Source organism: Heloderma suspectum, chromosome 5 (assembly GCF_057233095.1).
Source record: "Heloderma suspectum isolate Gila_16-S chromosome 5, 16-S_ref, whole genome shotgun sequence".
NCBI classification, from domain to species: Eukaryota; Metazoa; Chordata; class Lepidosauria; order Squamata; family Helodermatidae; genus Heloderma; species Heloderma suspectum.
In genome coordinates this window covers 124,730,771-124,750,794 of record NC_139462.1, presented here as the reverse complement: position 1 = coordinate 124,750,794, position 20,024 = coordinate 124,730,771, and the positions used below count along the sequence as shown (strand labels likewise).

The window sequence follows — 20,024 nt, the reverse complement described above, 5'->3', positions numbered from 1 at the left end:
AGCTTCAACCCTCTCTGATATGCGGATAACAACACTGAACTACACTGCAGGGTTGTTGTAAACCACTCTCCACCCCACAGTAGGATGGTCTTAAAACACTCTCTCTTCATCCCAGGGGCAATTCACATTAAGGAAAAGCTGCAACTTGCAACAGGGCTATGGGGAGAGTGTAAAGGAGTGATTTTCGTTTCGTTTCCTTTCTGACATAATAATTTGAGGGTGGTTGGAGCAGAGCTCGAAAGAGCTGATGGGCAATGAAGTTCTCTGTAGGATTACTGCACAGGCCACAGCCCTAAAAAAGAACTTCATTGCCCATCAGCCCTTTGTATTTGTATCTTAACATCCAGTTACTGTCAATGGATGATGGGTGCCGGGAAACTTAATCGGGGGGAACGCGATTGGACTTCCGGAGAAAACACCCTGCAGGAACTGCAGCCTATCAAAGCACGTTTCTGACGGAACGCGCAGGGAAACGCTGCCCAAGTGAAGATGCCTCGCGTGTCCGAGGCGCCTTCGCGGTGACGCTCAGGTTGGCCTTGGGCCCTCGCCGCCTCGCGGGAATAGCGACCGCATGTCGCTCAGCGTCTGAGGACAAGTAAACGCCAGACGCTCCCCGTGCAGCACGCGGACCCTCCTCCTCGTGCCACGGCTGCAAGGCCCGTCTGCGCCGCTGCTGCCCCGGCCCGCGGAGGACGCCGCGGCGCGGGCATCCGGCCGGACGTCTCGCCCCCGCGGGCCGCCCAGGCCCCTCCCCCGCTGTGGTACGTGAGCCACGGAGAGAGCCTGCGCGAGGCCCTCGCCGGTGGGTGGGCGGCGCCTCCAGGCCAGGTGGGGCCTCGTGGGGGGCGTTCCCGGGGGGCGTTGGATCCCGCAGTCCGGCTGGGGACTGTCCTGCGGCGGGGGTGTTGCCGGAGAGCTGCGGCGGGGCGGGTTCACCTCGACGGGGGAAGCGAGAGGGCGCCGCCTTCCCCGGCCGCCCCGGTGTTGGCGCGCTTGCCGGCGAGGCGGCTTTCGCGCACGCGGAGCGGGAGGCGCCCCCTTCTGCGTCTCGTCTGGGGGCTTCTCCGCTGGCTGCGGGGCCGAGAGGGGAGCGGGGCGGCCGCGCATTGGCCTCCGCCCCCTGATCGCCTTTGCGATCTGGGCGAGGCAGGCGGCGGGGTGGGGGGCTCGGACTCCTGGGTTTAGGCCGGAGCGCCCCACCACCACCTCGGGTCCAGGAACCCGAACTGTCTTGTGCCACGCCCTGCCCCCCGATCCTGTCTGAGGGCCATAGGATTGCGCACCGCTTTGGTTCAAAAAGCACTTCCTCACACAGCACATAGTGAAACTGTGGAATGCGCTATCGCACGGTTTAGTGATTACCACCAATTTGGATGGCTTTAAAAGCGGGTTAGAGAAATACCTGGAGAAGGTATCAATGGCTACTTCTCCTGATGGCTATGTGCCAACTCCAGTACCAGAGGCAGTTAGCTTATGTACACCAGTTGCTTGGGAACAGGGTGGGAGGGTGCTCTTGCGTTCTTGTCCTGCTTGTGGATCCCTGGTTGACAGCTGGTTGGCCACCGTGTGAACAAAATGCTGGACTAGATGTTCTTACGTTCTTAAAAGGAAGTCAGAAGTGTGAGTCAAGGTAAGAGGGTCAAATCTCTCAGAATGCTTGGGGATTATGTAAGGCAACAATAATAAAATTCAGCTATAATGTATAGCCAGAAGAAGCTACCAACAAGTTCAAGACAATGCCAGTATGGTTAATTAGCAGACTAAAAAAAACTATCAAAAGCAATAAAGCTTTCATTAAACAGTGAAAATCTTGACCAAATGAAAATAAAAAGGAGCACAAGCTCTGGTTAAATAAATCCTATGGACTGCATTCTCGCTTCTCAGGAGGCTCTGAACTAGAGATGTGAGTGCCCAGAAAATCCCTGGAAAGATTGGGAAAAACCTGTTTTTTCCTCTAGGACCATTTTTGTTTTCTCGAAAAATTGAACAGCTTTGGATTATGAAATATTTTCTTTTAGAATTTGAGACATAGTATTTATATATTGTTACCCAGCCTTTACTCCACCCAAAATTATTTCTAAAAACTGTGTAATAAGAATACTTAGAAAGACTAGAGATGTAAAATATCTAGAAATAATGAAGCCAGGGGGAAATGTTTTTTTAATCCTCTCTGTAAGATTCCCAGCATACTTATTTCTTCCATTCTTTCTTAAAATTATTGATCTAAAGTATATTTTACTAATATAGATTTATGCTCAGTTTCCTAACATGTGAGTAGAGTCACCATTGTGCCCTCTAGACAGTAAATGTGCATTCTTGACAGTTTGGGTTTTGTTCTTTAGAGTCCCGTATTTCTGATGCTGTAGCAGTCATTTAATGCATTCAGACAATAATTACAAATTTATTAAGGGCACAATCCTATGCATTGTTGGCTGGGGCATGCTGGGAGTTGTAGGTCTTTTCTCTAACCATGCGTAGGATTGCGCCTTAACTGAGCTTACTTCTAAAAGTTTTAAAATATAATGATAATGTTGTGAGCAAACAACTTTAGGAATAGAAGGGCTGCTTTATGTTACTAAAGCAGCCCTCCCCAACCTGGTGCCCTCTAGATGTTTTGGACTTCAGTGCCCAGCATTCCTGGCCATTGGCCATACTGCCTAAGGCTGATAGGAGCTGAAGTCCAAAATATTTGGAGAGCACCAGGTTGGGGAAGGCAGTCTTGAAGCAACAAAGTGACTGCAGATCTGTAAAGAGCAGTAAAAAAAAGTGTTGCCTATTTTTGTACTTTTCCCAAAATATCTGGGTTTTTTCCACCCCCGGGGGGGGGGGGGGCGGTTTTCCATGGCCTCAGAATTTCTGGAAATGTTAGATCTCTACTCTGAACTTAGCGGCTTCCATGATTCCTATCTCTTGCTAGGCTGAAGCTCGCAGGGTGGGAGGAGCAGCAGAGGTGATCTTGCCCCCCTCCCCTCATCCTCTGAGCTTTGAGTTTTTGCTTGATTTGCTTTTTAACGTATAGGGAGGGCCCTTTGGATGGGGAGGGAAGGAGGCTGGAGGATGCTTAGGATAAATCATATCCTAGCCTCTCTGGTCTCTTCCCTTTCCCACTCACCAGAACGCCCTATTTTCCTTCTCTCCGAGGACAGTTTTCTGACCTTGGAGAGGCAACCGGCATCGTTCTCTCCACGCCAAGGGCAGGGGGCAGATCTACGACTCCTCCTTCTGAGGTCAGAATGCTATCTCCAACCTTGGAAGGGGTTTTCCAAGCCATCCTATGGTCTTTCAGATGCGCTCCACAGACCATAGCATTGCTCTCTAAATTATAGCTAAGTGGAAAAAAAAGAGAAGCACATTGCTACAAACTAAGACCAACCAATATTTTGTTAAATATATCAGAAACTGGAAATTGTTCAGGAAGCTGGTTGGATTGTCAGATGACAAAAAGTGAAAGTAATGCTAAAAGAGGTTAGAGAGATGAATATGTAGAATATGTTGGGCAGATACCAATCCCTAAACTGATTAATTGATGGGGGGTGGGATTACAGGAAACAACTAATTAAAGCAATAGGAAGGCCAGTTATGACAGTTTGTTGAGAGGGCAATTAGCAGGCTATTCATCAGTAATCCTGCTCTTACCTTTAACAGAAAGGAATCCAAGCAGCTGAACCTGTAAACAAGAACATTTTAATTAAGTGTATAGGAACCCTGAAAAGCTTCAGTAGTGCTTTCTATCAACACTGGACAATCTTGGGATGTATTTGCATTTTATTTTGAAATTGCCACAAATTGGTTCTGACAACACAGAAAACATTGGAATGCAACTATTTGTCAACAACATTGTCTGGATTCTTCATAAAAAGTGAGTCAGTAAAGGATGGCAATTCCAGACCAACCTGTTAGACTGGAAGCAACCATAGTGTTTTCCAACCTTGGTCATGCTGAGGAAAGTGGATGGTAACTGGTGGAGCCATACATTGTAAAAAGAAGAAGGCCCATGTCAAGATCCCCACCCACAATTCTCCGTAGCATTTAGTTCAACTCGCTTTGTATCTTAGGGCCCAATCCTATCGAGATAGGTGGCTGCCTCCGAACTTAGAGGTGACTGCCTATCCAAAGCAGGGCAGGAGAAGCACGGAGAGGATTGTTCCCTCCACGCTCATCCTGCCCTGCAGTTTAGGCTAGACAGTTGATAGTGGCTGTGTAGCCACAGGAGCACGGAGTGGGGAAGGAGGCTGTTGTACAACACATAGGGTGTGTCGTACAGGCAGTTCTGCCTGCCCTGGAACGCCCCCAGCCATGCCCCTTTTCAGCCGCTCCACACTCCTCTTGTGAGCGTGGAGGACAGGGCTGTTCCATGCTGCCTTGTGTGGAAGTGCGGGGAGATCGGTTCCTGGAAAACACCATATCCTTTGGCCATCTAGCCACTGTCTAGCAGCCATAGGATTGCTCCCTTAATGTCATTATGAAATGTGTTTCCCAGCCCTTAATGTCATAGCTTGCCACTGGTGTGGGAAGCACATCATAACGATGTTTGTAGTTAGGGTAAGAGGAACAGCACTGTTTATTTATTTGAAATTATTGTTAGGCTGCTATTAAGGTTTGATCATAGAAATGGGCTTGACATGGGACTGCCATTTTTGGAGGCAGCCCTGTGTTCTTCAGAATGGAAAGCTCTTCTCTTAAAGATTAGTCTACAAATAGGGGGTCTCGTACTATTTTGTATGGTGGGTGTAATAAATCCTTGTTTTCCAGCAGCATAACAAAAACTTGCTTGCAGTTACTTTGGCTTTCAAGTGTTTATATCTGTCTTTTCCCTGTGATGCAAACCTTATACAGGGCATGAGCCCTATGTAATAACTTTACATTTTTAGAGTGAAGTCCTACAAGATTGATGCTCCTTAGATGGAGGGCTCCAATCTCTGAGCATTCCATTCATCCACAGCCCTGGTGGCAAGAGCCAGGCAGGGCAGGAAGGACGACAGTTGTTTTCGCCTTCCATTCCTACGGTAAAGGATTTTGAGCTTGCTGAGCCTCCAAGCCTCTCTAACTCATCTACCTGGCTGGACATGGTGACGGGAGCTGAGAGGCTTGTGGATCCAGCAGATCTGTGGCCTCTCCCCTTCCCACCCACTGGCCTCCTGGCTTTCCTCCCTCTTCTGAGTTCACAACACCAATCTTGGAAAAGGAAGTTGCTTGGGAGCTTTCCGTGGTGGCTGGGTTAGGGGGAAAGATCCATGACCAGATCTCCTCTGTGGTCGGAGCTCTGTGTCCGGCTGCCTTGGAAGAGATCTGCAGTATCCTGTGGCTCCTCAGATGCTGTCTAGGAGCCATAGATTGGCTTTTAAAATTTCAGAGCAGTAAAAGCTTTCTATAATTAGAATTTCACTCATGGAATTGTTCTGACTATTTCAGGAAATGTTTCAAGGAGCAGATGAACTCTTCCAGAATGTGGCAGATCATCTTGAAGAAATGGATACATCGGATACCCAGTGGGGCTGGTTTTACTTGGCTGAATGTGGCAAATGGCATATGTTTGAGGTAGTCATTTGGATATGTAAATGGCCCATCCTATCTGGCTCTATGTTATCTTATCCTCTCAACTTGCAAAGAAGGTCAATCTTTACATTTCACAGAGGGGGAAGTAAAGCTGGGGCTGTAACCCTATGCCTACTTATCTGGGAGTAAGCCCCGTTAAATCTCATACTGTCCTTGGTTCAGCTCCTCCAATCAGCTTTCCAGTTCCAGCAGCACTGATTCTTTCCTCTTCTGTCTGCTCTCTCTGCTCTCTCTCCTTTTCTTCTGCTGAACTTTATAATCTCCTGACTTCCTGAACAAACTTCCTGACTTGTACTTTCTAACTAATGTTTGACTCCTAATTTCTTTTGGCTGAAATTGAATAATACACAAAGATTTAACCATATAATATCTTAAAACCAAGCTAAATAGAAAAAAGGGGGACAGTTCTGTTCCTTCACAAATGATGTTAGACATTGTTTTATGATTGCTATAGATGTGAGGCAGGGATGGGTAGAACGTAGATCTCCAGATGATTTGAACTTCAACTCCCAAGTATTCCAGACCATTGGCCATGCTGGTAGGGGCTTCTGGGAGCTGAAGTCCAAAACCTCTGGAGATCTACTTTCTGCCCACTCCTGATGTGAGGAATCTGATTCAGGACTTCAAATTTTGAGAATTGTGCCTTGCACTTTCCTCCTTGCACAAAGCAATTTCTAGCACAGACTGACTTAAGCTGTGTTCCACCAAGTTAAATACACATTACCAGCCATGTATTGGGGCCCACCAGTTGATTAATACCCTCCTGTTTTTGCAGCTCTAGGCAGCAAAGAAAGTTTATCAAGCCCTTGGTGGGCCACTGTGCATAGCTGGTAGGCTGTATTCAGCTTAACCGTTCACTGGGGGCTTTACAGGACTGTTCTAGAACATAAGAGTTGCAGAGAAATATCTAAAACGTCTGAAAACTTAGATCAAATTTCAGCATTTGAACAAGGCTTCCAATAGCTGGGGAGAGCTCTTCAGGACCCTTTGTAGTGTACTCCCTCTCTTTCATCCTCTTGGTGTTCTAAGCTGTGAAAGGGTAAATAAATAAATAAATAAATAAATAAGAACAGCGGGAAGAAGTGAAGCATAATAATTGTAGGAAAAATGGAGGTGGATTAATGTGTTAGGCATATCTAAAATCATAAGCCTAAGGTTCAGCAGAGCATTAAATTGCCGGCGTGATTATTTATATTTTAATCCTTCCCTGTGCCAAGGGCTCAGGTTAGATTGCAGTTCAAAAACAAAATCCCAGGAGGAAATTAAAACTATTTTCAATGGTTTACATTTTCATAAAGAGTGGCAAAAAAAGAAATGCAAGATTTAACAGAAATCAGTATTTAACGTGGCCTTCCCACCTAGTACCCAGCCTCTTCCATAAGTACACTTCTCCCCATTCCTTTGACTCCTTACCAACATAAACACTTTCTACAGCCCAGCCTTCTCTCTTTTATATGTCACTTTCTCTCCACAGATGGAGTCTTCTTTCCCCTCTCAAATCCATCCTACCCCTATATTTTACATGTCCCGCCTCAGCTAAGGGCTCTGACTTCTTCTTGCCACCTCCACCTGTTTCTGGGTTTGCTTTCGCTCAGGAGAGCCACTTCCCTCACAAGTGTGTCACCAAGAAGGCCCACCTCTTGCTACAGGACATGTTTGGTCCATCCCTCCCCCACTACTGATTTGTAAACCACATCATTTGTTATCAGCTCAAAAGCATTATTCCCAAACATAGTTGCGTCACATACACTCTAGGAATATTCCAAATAGTTCTCAGGATGCATTGCCCCAGGAGCCCAACCAGGAGAAGACTGCCTGCTTAAATTTTAAGCGGCGATTGCTTGCACAGGATGCACATGCATATTAATTCTGTTGATACAGAAACTTAGACCCAGTAGTTCTGTCGAGATAGAAACTTAGGCCCAGTTCATGCCTTCACCAGAAGCCAGCAATAGTGTTGAGGAGCAGCATTGCCCCCCCCCCCCCCCCCCAGTCACTATGCAGGTGATTTCCCATTCAGGGGAGAAACGATACTGTTGACCGCTCGCTGTAAGGGATATTTAGAGAAATATCTGAAACGTCTGAAAACTTTGATCAAATTTCAGCGTTTGAACAAGGCTTCCAATAGCTGGGGACAGCTCTTAAGGACCCTTTGTAGTGTACTCCCTCTTGTTTTCATGTATTCCCATATGTACTAATTTCTCTGCCTTTGCCTTCCTTTTCATTTTCTCCCTGCCATACTAGTTCTTAACACACCCACAATGTGGAAGCAGAATACATAATGCAAAGTAAAACATTCAGTATACTTATTTTGCATAACTCTGTGCAGAGTTTGGGTTTCCTTGTTGCTGAATTTCGGGGATGGATTGATGCATATGGTAGAACTATGAACTTTGTCATGAATTCACTAGGGGGCCTTAAGCAAGCAGCTCTCCTGCTCACTCGCTCTCAGCCTCACTCCCTACCTGTGATATGAGGATAATAATCTGGCCTATATTACTGTCTTACAAGAGTTGTTATTATTATATCATCCCTGGTAAAATGTGCCTTTAAAATCCCTTTTAAAATGTGCTTTCTATTTGTTTTGAAGACTGATTCTAATACACAGTGTTCACTTAGCAGTGAAGACATTGAAAGGAGGTTCAAAATGAATCCACAAGGCTCCATTTCTTTTACAACTGCAAAATTTAACTACATGTTAGACTTTTCAGGTACGTATATCTTTCTGCGTATACTTTTACAAGTGTATCATAGTGAAATCTATAGAGGGTGAGCCTAGTTGCAAAATATTGGTAGAATTTTTTTTTACTCTTGCAGACTAGCATAATTTGATATTTGTGGAAATAGTCAATATGCTCTAGCCTTGTTCTCTAGATATGTTTACAGGATTTATCTTGTTTTCCTTTAGTTGAGAAATCTATGTCTGCTCCACATACATGAGAAACACACAGTTGTCTTTTTCTCCCTAAAGATTCAAGTAAGGCTTCTCAAGGGAGAAACAAGCCAGAGTTCCAAGTTTAAACACAGTGCTAACCAAGTCTCTAGCTTGTTTAGTTAATGGCAGGAGGAGCCAGGTGGGAGTGATCAAGCCACATGCCCTAGCAGAGTTTAAACAAAACCTCTGGATTCTGTTACATGCAAACTGGGCCATTAAATAAAATAGTTCCCATGAAGTTACTCTGAATAAGAGTACTTGAGAGAATACTGTCTGTTCACTTTCCAGATCTTGCCTAACTTTGGTTTTGTCCACAGGGATGAAACAAACCAATCAAACAACTGGAAAAGAACGTCCCATAAAGCGAGCGCCATTCTCTATCAGTGCCTTCAGGTAGGACGTAAAGGTCACTTGTGTTTTCCTTGTTACATATTGGTATTTTCTGTAAATTTACTAGTGTAGAGATTTTCTGTGTTTCTGTTTTTACCCCTCATGGATTAAAATGCAAGAGATGGCTGGTGAAAGAATAGATGCTACCAGGCAGGGCCGTTGGCCTGCCTCATTCACAGCATTTTACGGGGTGGGGTGTCCAGACAACACTATCTTCTGCTCGTAATTCTGCTGTGTTTTCCTACCACTTCTCCCTTATTTTTTTTTCACCACAGAAAATCCATTAAGGAAGAAAAGATGGAATAGCTGCACAATGCCTTCTAACTGGCAGTGCTAAGACGCCTTCTAATTGGCATCTGGAAGCATCCTTATACTTCCAGTTTTGGTGTGACAAGTTCCTCACTTGGTATATGCCAGATATTGTAGGAAACAATTGAAGCAGGCATTCAGCAATGTCTAATGCAATATATACGCCAGCTCTTTATTTGCTGATATGAGAAAGGAGGTAGTTTAACTTTTTTTGCTTTACACCACTGAAAATAGTTGCATTCAGAAAATTTGAAGTCTGTTGCACCTGTGGGCACAATTCACTGAAAAGTAATTTTGCTCAACCCTCACTGAATGGGAGCTGTGCAAGTGCACAGGATCTCTTTCCTTGTTTTCAGCTCTCTTCATCCTTGAATTAACTCCTTGATCATATAAACAAGTACAGGATTCAAGCAGGAAAAGGAATGGGTAGGTGAATCAGATTAATGAATTCAGCTTTTCCAACACTGATTTTGAAAAATAGTGTAAAGATTACTTCTGGTCTTAGTTCGAGCATCTCTCTTGCATCCTCTTGGTGTTCTAAGCTGTGAAAGGGTAAATAAATAAATAAACGAACAGCAGGAAGAAGTGAAGCATAATAATTGTAGGAAAAATGGAGGTGGATTAATGTGTTAGGCCTATCTAAAATCATAAGCCTAAGGTTCAGCAGAGCATTAAATTGCCGGCGTGATTATTTATATTTTAATCCTTCCCTGTGCCAAGGGCTCAGGTTAGATTGCAGTTCAAAAACAAAATCCCAGGAGGAAATTAAAACTATTTTCAATGGTTTACATTTTCATAAAGAGTGGCAAAAAAAGAAATGCAAGATTTAACAGAAATCAGTATTTAACGTGGCCTTCCCACCTAGTACCCAGCCTCTTCCACAAGTACACTTCTCCCCATCCCTTTGACTCCTTACCAACAGAAACACTTTCTACAGCCCAGCCTTTCTCTCTTTTATAATATGTCACTTTCTCTCCACAGATGGAGTCTTCTTTCCCCTCTCAAATCAATCCTACCCCTATATTTTACATGTCCCGCCCCAGCTAAGGGCTCTGACTTCTTCTTGCCACCTCCACCCGTTTCCGGGTTTGCTTTCACTCAGGAGAGCCACTTCCCTCACAAGTGTATCACCAAGAAGGCCCACCTCTTGCTACAGGACATGTTTGGTCCATCCCTCCCCCGCTACTGATTTGTAAACCACACCATTTGTTATCAGCTCAAAAGCATTATTCCCAAACATAGTTGCATCACACACACTCTAGGAATATTCCAAATGGTTCTCAGGATGCATTGCCCCAGGAGCCCAACCAGGAGAAGACTGCCTGCTTAAATTTTAAGTGGCGATTGCTTGCACAGGATGCACATGCATGTTAATTCTGTTGATACAGAAACTTAGACCCAGTAGTTCTGTCGAGATAGAAACTTAGGCCCAGTTCATGCCTTCACCAGAAGCCAGCAGTAGTGTTGAGGAGGAGCAGCATTGCCCCCCCCCCCCCCCCCAGTCACTATGCAGGTGATTTCCCATTCAGGGGAGAAACGATACCGTTGATCGCTTGCTGTAAGGGACGTTGGCTCGTGTCTCTGTGTGGCCGAGGGGAGGGACTCACGCTGCTGCTGCTCCTCACAATGGCAGCTCTAGCTTCTGGTGGATGCATTGACTGTAGTTTTCCATTTTGTGATGAGACACTTGAGTGCGTGGAACTAGACATTCTTGTATTGGTTTTTGTTGATGTTTTCACAGAAAACTAAAATAATGTTAAAGTTCAGTTCCAGTGATGTTCCACCAGCCTTTTATATACTAAAAATGTATGTAATGGAAAAGAATATGCAGTATCTACCTAACCCATTAACCTCAGTTAGGACCCCCACCCCTTATCTCAGCTTTCTGCTGTGCTGGAGGAGGCAATGTGAGGCTAGGGTGTGACCGTGTGCCTGCTTCTTCTTTTGTGTTTAAAGTTACATCTGTGAAAATCAGTCTATCCCTGTGCCTTCACACTGGGAAAACGTAAATTCAGAAGAACCGTACCAGGTAAGAGCTTAATAGGGTCTTCTGAATATGTTGGAAGCAAAGGACTAATGCATCTGGGTAAAGCTCTATGGACATCTCTTTTTCAGCTTATTCCTTTGCAAAAGCAGACAAATGAATATAATGAAGTTGCTAGCCACTTTGGGAAAACAATGGATAGCAAACAGATTAAACGAATTCAGAGAATTCAAAACCTAGACTTGTGGGAATTTTTTTGCAGGTGAGACTATTTCCAAACTAATTTGTGTGCTAAATTCTCTGAATGGAATCTCTCTCATTTTAAAGACGTATCATGTCAGTATTTATGTGTACCTAATTTTCAAGCTTAAGATACCTGTTTTAGTACCTCTGCTCCATTTAAGGGTGCTTCCAGATATCAAAAGACACTATGCAGCTATTCTGTCTTTTCCTCCTTAACGGATTTTCTGTTGTAAGAAAAAGATGGAAGAAGCAATGGGGAAACACAGGAGGGTTTACAAATGGAACGCGGCCTCTGGGCCCCTTCCCTCCCCATAAAATTCCAAAACTGAGGTAGGGTGAATGCACAATAAAAACCTCATCTGGAAGCACCCTTAATCAGCTCAGGCTTCCTCTGACTTTATAGTGCTGTTCTTGCCTCTTGTTTACCTCCTGGTAAAGTGTGCATTGGGGCCCAAACTACACTTTAAATATGATGTGTGTGTGTGTGTGTGTGTGTGCATGCGTGTGTATACATATACACACATATACATACATACATACTTTTATCATAAACAAATGGCTGCTGTCAATCCACATCTCTCCCTTCATCACCCTGATGATGTTTAATTCAAGACGATTTGTGAAGTAACATCATTGTGAACATGACGGTTGGCTTTAAAGTCTTTTTAATTCCAAGTGTTGAGGCCTAACTGGCTTATCAACTGACAAGTGCCACAAACTTTTTTCAGTTCTAAATCTCTAATTTGTAGCTATATTTGGTGTTTGAGGGACAAAGATTGAAGGTAAGCGGAATTAAAGGCAGAATTTTTAAAGGTTAGGCCAGTAAACATAGTTCTTCTATCACAGAAGTGCCACCTGAAATGATCTCTGCATATCTTTTACCTGCCGCTTGTGGAATGTGCAGCATGGCTCACCATGGTGAAGCCCTTTCACGCCGGCATATGCCACACTGCTAGGAATATACCAGATAATCCCTAAAGTGCTCTGTTAGCAGAAACCCTGTTTAAACCAGTGTCATGTATGCAGCTTTTCAATAGGCTCACACAATGTATTGGCCCACCTGCCCACATATACTTCTATTGGTCTAAAAGAAAAAAACATTTTTCTAAAGCACCCTTGCCTGGCCACCTAGAAACAGTTCTTACCACAGACAACCAGGCAAGTGGCTGTCTGCAAGCCTTGATTCTTGTTTGCAATTTTTAAGTCATTGTATTCGGCATTAAACCACATTTTTTCATAACCTTCTTCATAATTTGCTCCATAGCTATATGCCTGGGATGGGGAACCTATGGCCCTCCAGATGTTGGACTCACTCTCATCAGCTCCAGTCAGCATAGCCAATAGTCAGGAATTATGGGAGTTGTAGTGTAACAACATCTGGGGGCTACAGGTTCCTCACCTCTGCTATATGTGGATGCTTGCAGGAAGCAGTTCTATTAAGCAGAGATGTACTGGTTTTGCATAATAGTTTCTCTGACAAGAATCCCACAGTGGGCAATTTGTTCACCTCTAAGGGTCTCACTGAAACTATCTTACAGATAAGTGGAATAACATTTACTGGTAGTAGATTTACTATGGCCACTGGATATTGAAGTATAAGGTGATACCTCAGTACTTGTTCTAGGACTTCCATTCTACAGTGGTATAAAGGAAAATCTCTATACATGCAGCAGAATGAGGTGGAACAGAGGACTGCACTACTTCAGACTGCAGATGGATGGGGAACACTATTTTTGAAATGCTCCCCTGTGTATGTATTTAAAAAACAATAACAAAACAGCTCCTTGCAGTTGAAAACTAGCATATTGGAGGTCTATCCCAGGCCTCTCCCTGCTTCCAAAAAGGCTACCTACCTGCATCTGAAATGGCACAATCCATTTTGTTAACTCAGGATTTTATCACCTCATGCAGTTTGTTCTGCTCTCTGTGAGAGGACAACTGTTGAAGATGCAGAAGGTTTGGAGGGCTTGTACTGGACAGTACAGAAAAAGGTGTTTCTGTACCTCCAGGACAGGTCAGGGGTTTCCATTGAGCATCCACTGATGGCACTGTGCCCTCAAGGCCAGGCAGAGGCACCTTCCCACCAAGCTATTTTCCCCTCTGAAAGTATATACGGTGTCTGTATGTGTGTGAGACACACACACACCTGCTGAAAAACAACTGGAGTGGGTGCAAAGTCCACCCCCAACAAAGACCCTTGGGGCAACAGGGTCCTTGGAGGGGGTTGACCTTCACCCCCCTCCCCCCACCAGTTTTCAGCAGGGGTCTTTTTCCTACCTATTTGAACCAATGGAGACATTTCTTTATTACTTTAAATAAGGGGAGTGGGGAGCCTCCTGCTGAAAATTGGCTGGGAGGAGCCCCCCCCCCAACCCTTGGGGCAATAGGGTCCTTGGCAGGGTGACTTCATCCTTCTAGCTGATTTTCAGCAGAGGGGCCTTTTCTCACCTCATGCAAATGAATGACGAAATTGCTCTGTTCTCTTGCAGGGACATGAGGAGAAAGAAAGAGGATCCAGAGATAGAGAGAGAAAGAGGGGCCAGAGAGAGGAGGGAAGGGGAGAGAGGGACCAGAGAGAGAGAGAAAGAGGAGCAGGAAGGAAGGAAAGACGGGCCAGAGAGAGAGAGAGAGAGGAGGCAGAGAGAAGGAAGGAGAGAGAGAGAGATGAGCAAGAGAGTGAGTAGCGCACACACAGGGTGCACATTCATGCACATACACAAGCAGAGATAAGGGAGCTGTGACATTCCTGCCCAGGTTTCCTTCCACCTTTCTCAAGCCTCCTCAGAAACTCAGAACCAAACCCCTCAGGAACGTCTGCTTTCACTTTGGGACAACTGTACCCACTGTCCTACAAGCTTTAGCCCTTTTACTCTCTGTGGGTTCCAGAGAAACTCAGTATGCTCAATTGGTTCTCTCAACCCACTACAGGAGAAGTAACCAGGAAGTAAATATAATAAAGGTAGTGTAAAATCAAACGTGGGAATTTGGATTTTTAAAAACAAATAAAAATTTATTTAACACAAGAAGACTTACATGTTGTTATTATTCATTAATACTTGTTCTTGACTTCCCTACCTATTCTACCCCTTCTAAAATCCTGTACACAAACCCCACTAACTAGATGTTGCTTCCTCAGTCCCTAAGGCCCTGTCTGACTTATAACTGTCATTTCATTCCTTATATAACCTCAGAATCCTCACACACACACAGGCCCCTCCCACCTTTCACTCACTCTCTGGCATACTATTAGCCGTATCTTAGCAGGGTTAAATTTAACAATATTACATACATAGCAAAACAGGCAGATGTTACGGGAGCACTCCCAGCATTTTTGTGATTGGTGCCCCACCGGCCTACAGCAGCCAGATCATGGTAGTGCCTAGGGCATGTTTTCAAAATGTCAAATGTGCCCATAGCCTCCCAAAAGGCTGGAGAACTCTGCTCTCAGTCGAGGGCTTTCCAGTCTTGGTGCTTGCTTTGCCCAGATAGTAATTCTAGTACTTGATTTTCATTGTAAACTGTTGGTAATCCTGTCTTTTCAACAGGAAAAAGGCTCAGTTAAAGAAGAAAAGAGGTGTCTCCTTCATTAATGAACATATGTTGTTTCACGGCACCAGCAATGAATTTGTTGAAGCCATCTGCGTTCATAACTTTGACTGGAGAATCAATGGCATGCATGCTGCTGTATATGGAAAAGGCAAGGGGCTCAACAAGTTATTCCTTTATATGGCTTGGCAGCAGTATCTCAGTGTAATGCTGTACGTTAAAGTAGCTCCTACTGCCCTTGTCAGTGTCCCTAAAATTTTTTAGCCTTCCCAAGTATGTCAGAAGCAAGCTGATAGTACTCAGTCCCAGAGCTATAATCCAGAACTAATCCCAGGAAAGAGGCCCAAGGCAAATAAATTGGAATTCCCAAGTATATCCGCTCATCCACAAGGGGATAATATTAAGAACCACCAGGCAAAAGCAAACAAAGACCAGAACGCTGGTTACTCCGAAGAACACTTTTCTGACCCTCCAGGATGGGTAAAATATGAGGATGCGGGTCATATGAGTCAAAGACTGGGTTCCGGGGGTAAGGAGGAATGGAGAGCCAGACACATGGTGGGCAGTCTGCTTAAATGAACAGCAACTGCCTGCCCACCCATACAGAACTGCTTTCTATAGCCAGGAAGCTTTCTGTGGCCCCAGTTTTGCAGGGATTCTGGTTGATAAAAGGCAGGCAGTTGCCAAGAGAGGCCAAGCTTCTCCCTGCCCTCTTCCAGCCTTCTTGTGTGCCATATTGAATAAGCATGTAATAGTGGTACTAAGGGGCATCAGCAATTTGGGAGCTCTGTTGTGCACATCAGCAGAGTGTGGAATAGGGTGACCCTTCCATGCACCTCCTCAACTATATTCTTTACTGCCATTACCACCTATGTAATATTTCCTCCAGCTGTGGAATTTGCTCTCCTGAAGGATGCCTATTTCAGGGGTATGGCATGAATCCACTGGTGAACTCAGCAGTACACAGCAAATACAGCAATGAAGCTGATGGCTGTTGGAAACAACTGGGTTTTAGCTCTTTTGTGATTGGAGTTAGATGTGATGAAGAACTCGGAATAGCAATTGTGTATTGAGTTCCTCCTCTGAGTTCCCCCTCTAGTCGTCCTTAATGGAAATGCATAATGTGATATGTTTTGCATTTACCTGGTATGCACACTATAGATCAGGAGATGATGTCCTGTCATGTGTTTCCCTTAATACAAGTTTGTGGGGAGAAGAGAGGGAACTTGACATGGGGTTGCCGTTTTGAGCAGCATGTTCTTCATCATTTGTATTTCCTCCATAGGACCTTGGCAAATGGGATGAATTTATTTCTAGGCTATGCTCAAGCACATCTCTCTTTTTGTAGGAACATATTTTGCTAGGGATGCTTCATACTCCAGTCGCTTCTGCAAAGACAACTTGTATGGCAACACATTTCAGATTCACGGCGTTGATCTGCAACTTCACTTGTTTAGGAAGCATAAAGTGATGTTCCTTGCTCGTGTATTGACTGGAGACTATATTAGTGGGGACTCCAAATATGTGAGGCCGCCTTCGAAAGATGGGAGTTTTGTAAATTTGTATGACAGCTGTGTGGACAACACTTGGAACCCAAAGATTTTTGTTATCTTTGATACCAACCAGATCTATCCAGAATATTTAATAGAATTCAGCTGAGACTTGTAGATGTCTGAGTTGTGTGATGGTGTTTTTATTTTGTGTGTTGTTTACAGGAGTACGTTAGTTTTGTTAAACGTATTGAGGGGTAAATGTATAGCAGTAACTCAGAGTGGAAATATGAAACGTGACTTCAAATTATTTACGTTCAGAATCCTGGAAAACTTATAAACATAATTATTTGTATACTGCATCATATGTTGCTATTGATCCTGGGGAAGTTGTACCAAATAGGACTTGAAAATCCCAGGACAGTTGGTTTGGTTTGCTTACTCCACAATCTATTATCTGTCAAGGTCGGCTACAGCATTAAATTGAAGGATCCAGCAGAGTCAGGCAGCACTGCAACAGGACTGTAACATCTTACCTAATTTAACACTTATTAGCAGTTGTGGCTAACAATAAGGTAGTTATTTAAAATCTCCCAAACTCTCTATCTTGGACATTTTTTATAGAAAGGCAGGGTATAAATGTGTTAAATATCTAAGTTCCAGCTGCATGATGGACAATCCATAACTCTAAGAAAACTCTGCCTTGCACCTTTATGGAAAGATAAATATCTTTGGTGATGATATCATTAGGATAAATCCAAAGTAATTTAAGTAGTTTTGAGTCTCAGGCTTGAACTAGTTGTTATGGCAGATATGACACTGAAAGAAACAGCACTGTGTCACTTTCTCCCTCATTTCATCCAGGGATACTCAATGTTTCACATTACATTATAAAGATCACAAGTTTCTCATCCTCACAAGTGACGGAAAATGAAGCTGAAAAACTCAAAAGTACAAGCATGCTCCTAGGCATTATGGTAGGGAGAGCAGACTTGCAGTTGCCACATATCTGTGGAGAAATCTAGGTCCAGTCTCAGTGAAACTGAAGGAATATAATCTCACAGTTATGGGCACGTAATAATATGAAGAAAGGTAAATGTGAATAGTGTTCTACACATGAAGATCTAGCAGCTTGCTCTGTGACTGTGGCTGTATTTTTTCCTCCATGTTCCTGCAGAGCCTAGTGAGACCGCCCAAAGTCCCACTGAATTCAGTAATATTTTGTCACACTTAACTTTTATGTGTTGTATCCAGTCAGTATGATCAAAGCCCTGTGGGAGAGGTGATAAACTCTCTTTCTCATGCTCACTGTGCTCTGTGGCTTCATGTGGGTGCTCCTTTGTCCTTTTTTATGGGCCAAGCATTCTTGCCATGTCCAGAGATTCCATTACCGTGGGCATGGAATGTTTCTCAGCTTGTACAAAAAGACAGGGAACCCCTTGTGCACTGGAACTGCTATGGGTACCAGAGCTGCTGGATCTTATAGTGGAAAAAGAATTACATCAGTCTGGAACATCCTGCAATCAGTTTATTTCTGTATCCATAGTAATTTTCAGTTAGAATTTAAATCAACTAGAGAAAGCAAAATATTTGAATTTACAAATTCAAATGTTGAAGAAAATATTAAAATTCACACCTTTGGAAATTAATTTTTGAATGCTGGAAATCTCAGTACTGTAAAATTCAAATTTCTCCAGCAACTTTCAGGTGCTTTGTAAAATGTATCACCATTTGGAGACCACAATGTTTGAGCTTAGAATGGTGTAAGGGTGGGAAATGATTTTAATTATTTGAATGATGGGCAAGGAAGGACAGACTTCATTTTGTTTCATTTCTGTATTGCCCAATAGCCAAAGCTTGCTGGGTAGTTCACAAATATTAAACCCCACAAACACAAGATAATAAAAACATAATATAAAATATAAACATATTTTTTTAAAGAAACAATATAAAATAGCTAAAAACAGTTACAATAAGATAAGCCATGGAAGGCTTTCTAGGTTAAAACCAGCACCTCAAATTGGGCTCAAAAATGTACAGCCAGTGCATGCAAGTGAGAACTGGTGCTATATGCTCAGACCTTCTGGATTGGATAAAACTGACAAATGTCCCATCATATTCTCTCAGATGCTTGGGAGTAGAGGACAGTCTTAACCTGGTGCTGAAAAGATGACAATGCTGGCGCCAGGTGGATCTCAGTGGGGAGAGCAATCCACAATTGGATTGTGTCCAGATATGTTCATATCAGGCCAGGCCTGCTGTGAGCTATTGCAGGCCCAAGCCATGTAAGGCCTTATAGGTTAAAACCAGTAGATCTTGATCTACTTTCTGCCCACTGCTGTTCATTATTGTTGCTTCAAGCCATTGGAGGTGCTGTTTCTTCCAAGGGAATTTGGGGGAGGGCGATTAAAAAAACACCAGGAGTGACCAAGAACGGCAGATTACTATCTGACAACCCAAGAGCTTGGCTGTTTGGCAAGATGAATGAAATCTTGGTTTCAAATTTTACCTGGTTTTGGTCTGGGAAAGACTATTGCTTGTCCAGTTAAAAAATAATACTTACAGAATCATAGAATAGTAGGGTTGGAAGGGGCCTACAAGACCATTGAGTCCAACCCCCTGCTCATTGCAGGAATCCAAGTCAGAGCATCCCTGACAGATGGCTGTCCAGCCTCGTCTTGAACGCCTCCAGTGTGGGAGAGCCCACCACCTCCCTAGGGAATTGGTTCCATTGTCGTATTGCTCTTACAGTCAGGACACTTTTCCTGATATTCAGCCAGAATCTGGCTTCCTGTCACTTGAGCCCATTATTCTATGTCCTGCACTCTGGGATGTTCGAGAAGAGATCCTATCAGGGTGGAAACTGAGGCAATAGAGCCCCAGAGCAGTTCTGATTCTGAGGAGGAACAGCAATCCGTGGGAGAGGAGCTTGCTCATCTCTCACAAGCACAGCAGCTGGCAGAGATTCCTCCTGCCAGCATTCTTGGGATAGATAGTGACCCTGGCAGTGAAAGAACGCTAGAGGGGAGCTTGCTGGATGCTCAGCATGGACGCATTGAGCGACAACAGATGGAGGGCGCAGAAAGGCATACCACTCGTTTGGCACGCAAACAACGGTCGCATCCCGAGGACCCAAGGGAAAGTGGGAGGATCTCTCCCTAGCCCATAAGTTCAGGGTCTTCCCATGGTTCCCCTTCAAACGGGGCCAACTGCCTTACCTGGAGCTTAGGCTACTCTGCTATCTTTCCCCAGTGCTGTTCCTTGCTTTGTCACTAGTGATTAGTATCTGAAAGAGTCATAAAGTGATAATGAAATAAAGTCTTGGAAAGAATCCTCGTCGTCTGTGTCCTGAGTTGGCTGTTGGTGGGGACTGCAAGAGGCAGCTTGGTCCCCGTTCCTCTTTTTTCTCTCTCTCTGCCTCTGGAGGCTGCCATGGACCTGGCGGTGCAAGCTCTTGCGCAAGAGAACCAGGCTCTTCGTGATCAAGTGGCTCAACTGACGATTGTCATACGGAGTCTGCAAGCTGCGGTTCAACCCCCACCACCTCCGATTCCCCCCCGTTGCAAGTGCC

General features: G+C 44.3%; 1 protein-coding gene across 12 annotated transcripts; it reads left to right on the top strand.

Moving 5' to 3' along the window:
• The first annotated feature begins 466 nt into the window (after positions 1-466).
• Positions 467-19,778, top strand: PARP11 (poly(ADP-ribose) polymerase family member 11). 12 transcript variants are annotated; one of them, XM_084859996.1, is made up of 10 exons: positions 752-1,630; positions 3,646-3,859; positions 4,872-5,006; positions 5,413-5,538; positions 8,147-8,267; positions 8,809-8,884; positions 11,147-11,219; positions 11,306-11,436; positions 14,963-15,114; positions 16,312-19,772. In XM_084859996.1, exons 4-10 carry the CDS (start codon positions 5,416-5,418, stop codon positions 16,620-16,622), a joined length of 987 nt encoding a protein of 328 aa, XP_084716122.1. In that variant the 5' UTR covers positions 752-1,630; positions 3,646-3,859; positions 4,872-5,006; positions 5,413-5,415; the 3' UTR covers positions 16,623-19,772. The 12 variants fall into 12 exon arrangements, with proteins under 12 accessions (XP_084716124.1, XP_084716119.1, XP_084716123.1 ...); XM_084859995.1 differs by lacking the exon at positions 4,872-5,006 and having other exon boundaries at positions 848-1,630; XM_084859992.1 differs by lacking the exon at positions 4,872-5,006 and having other exon boundaries at positions 873-1,630; positions 8,179-8,267.
• The last annotated feature ends 246 nt before the right edge of the window (positions 19,779-20,024 follow it).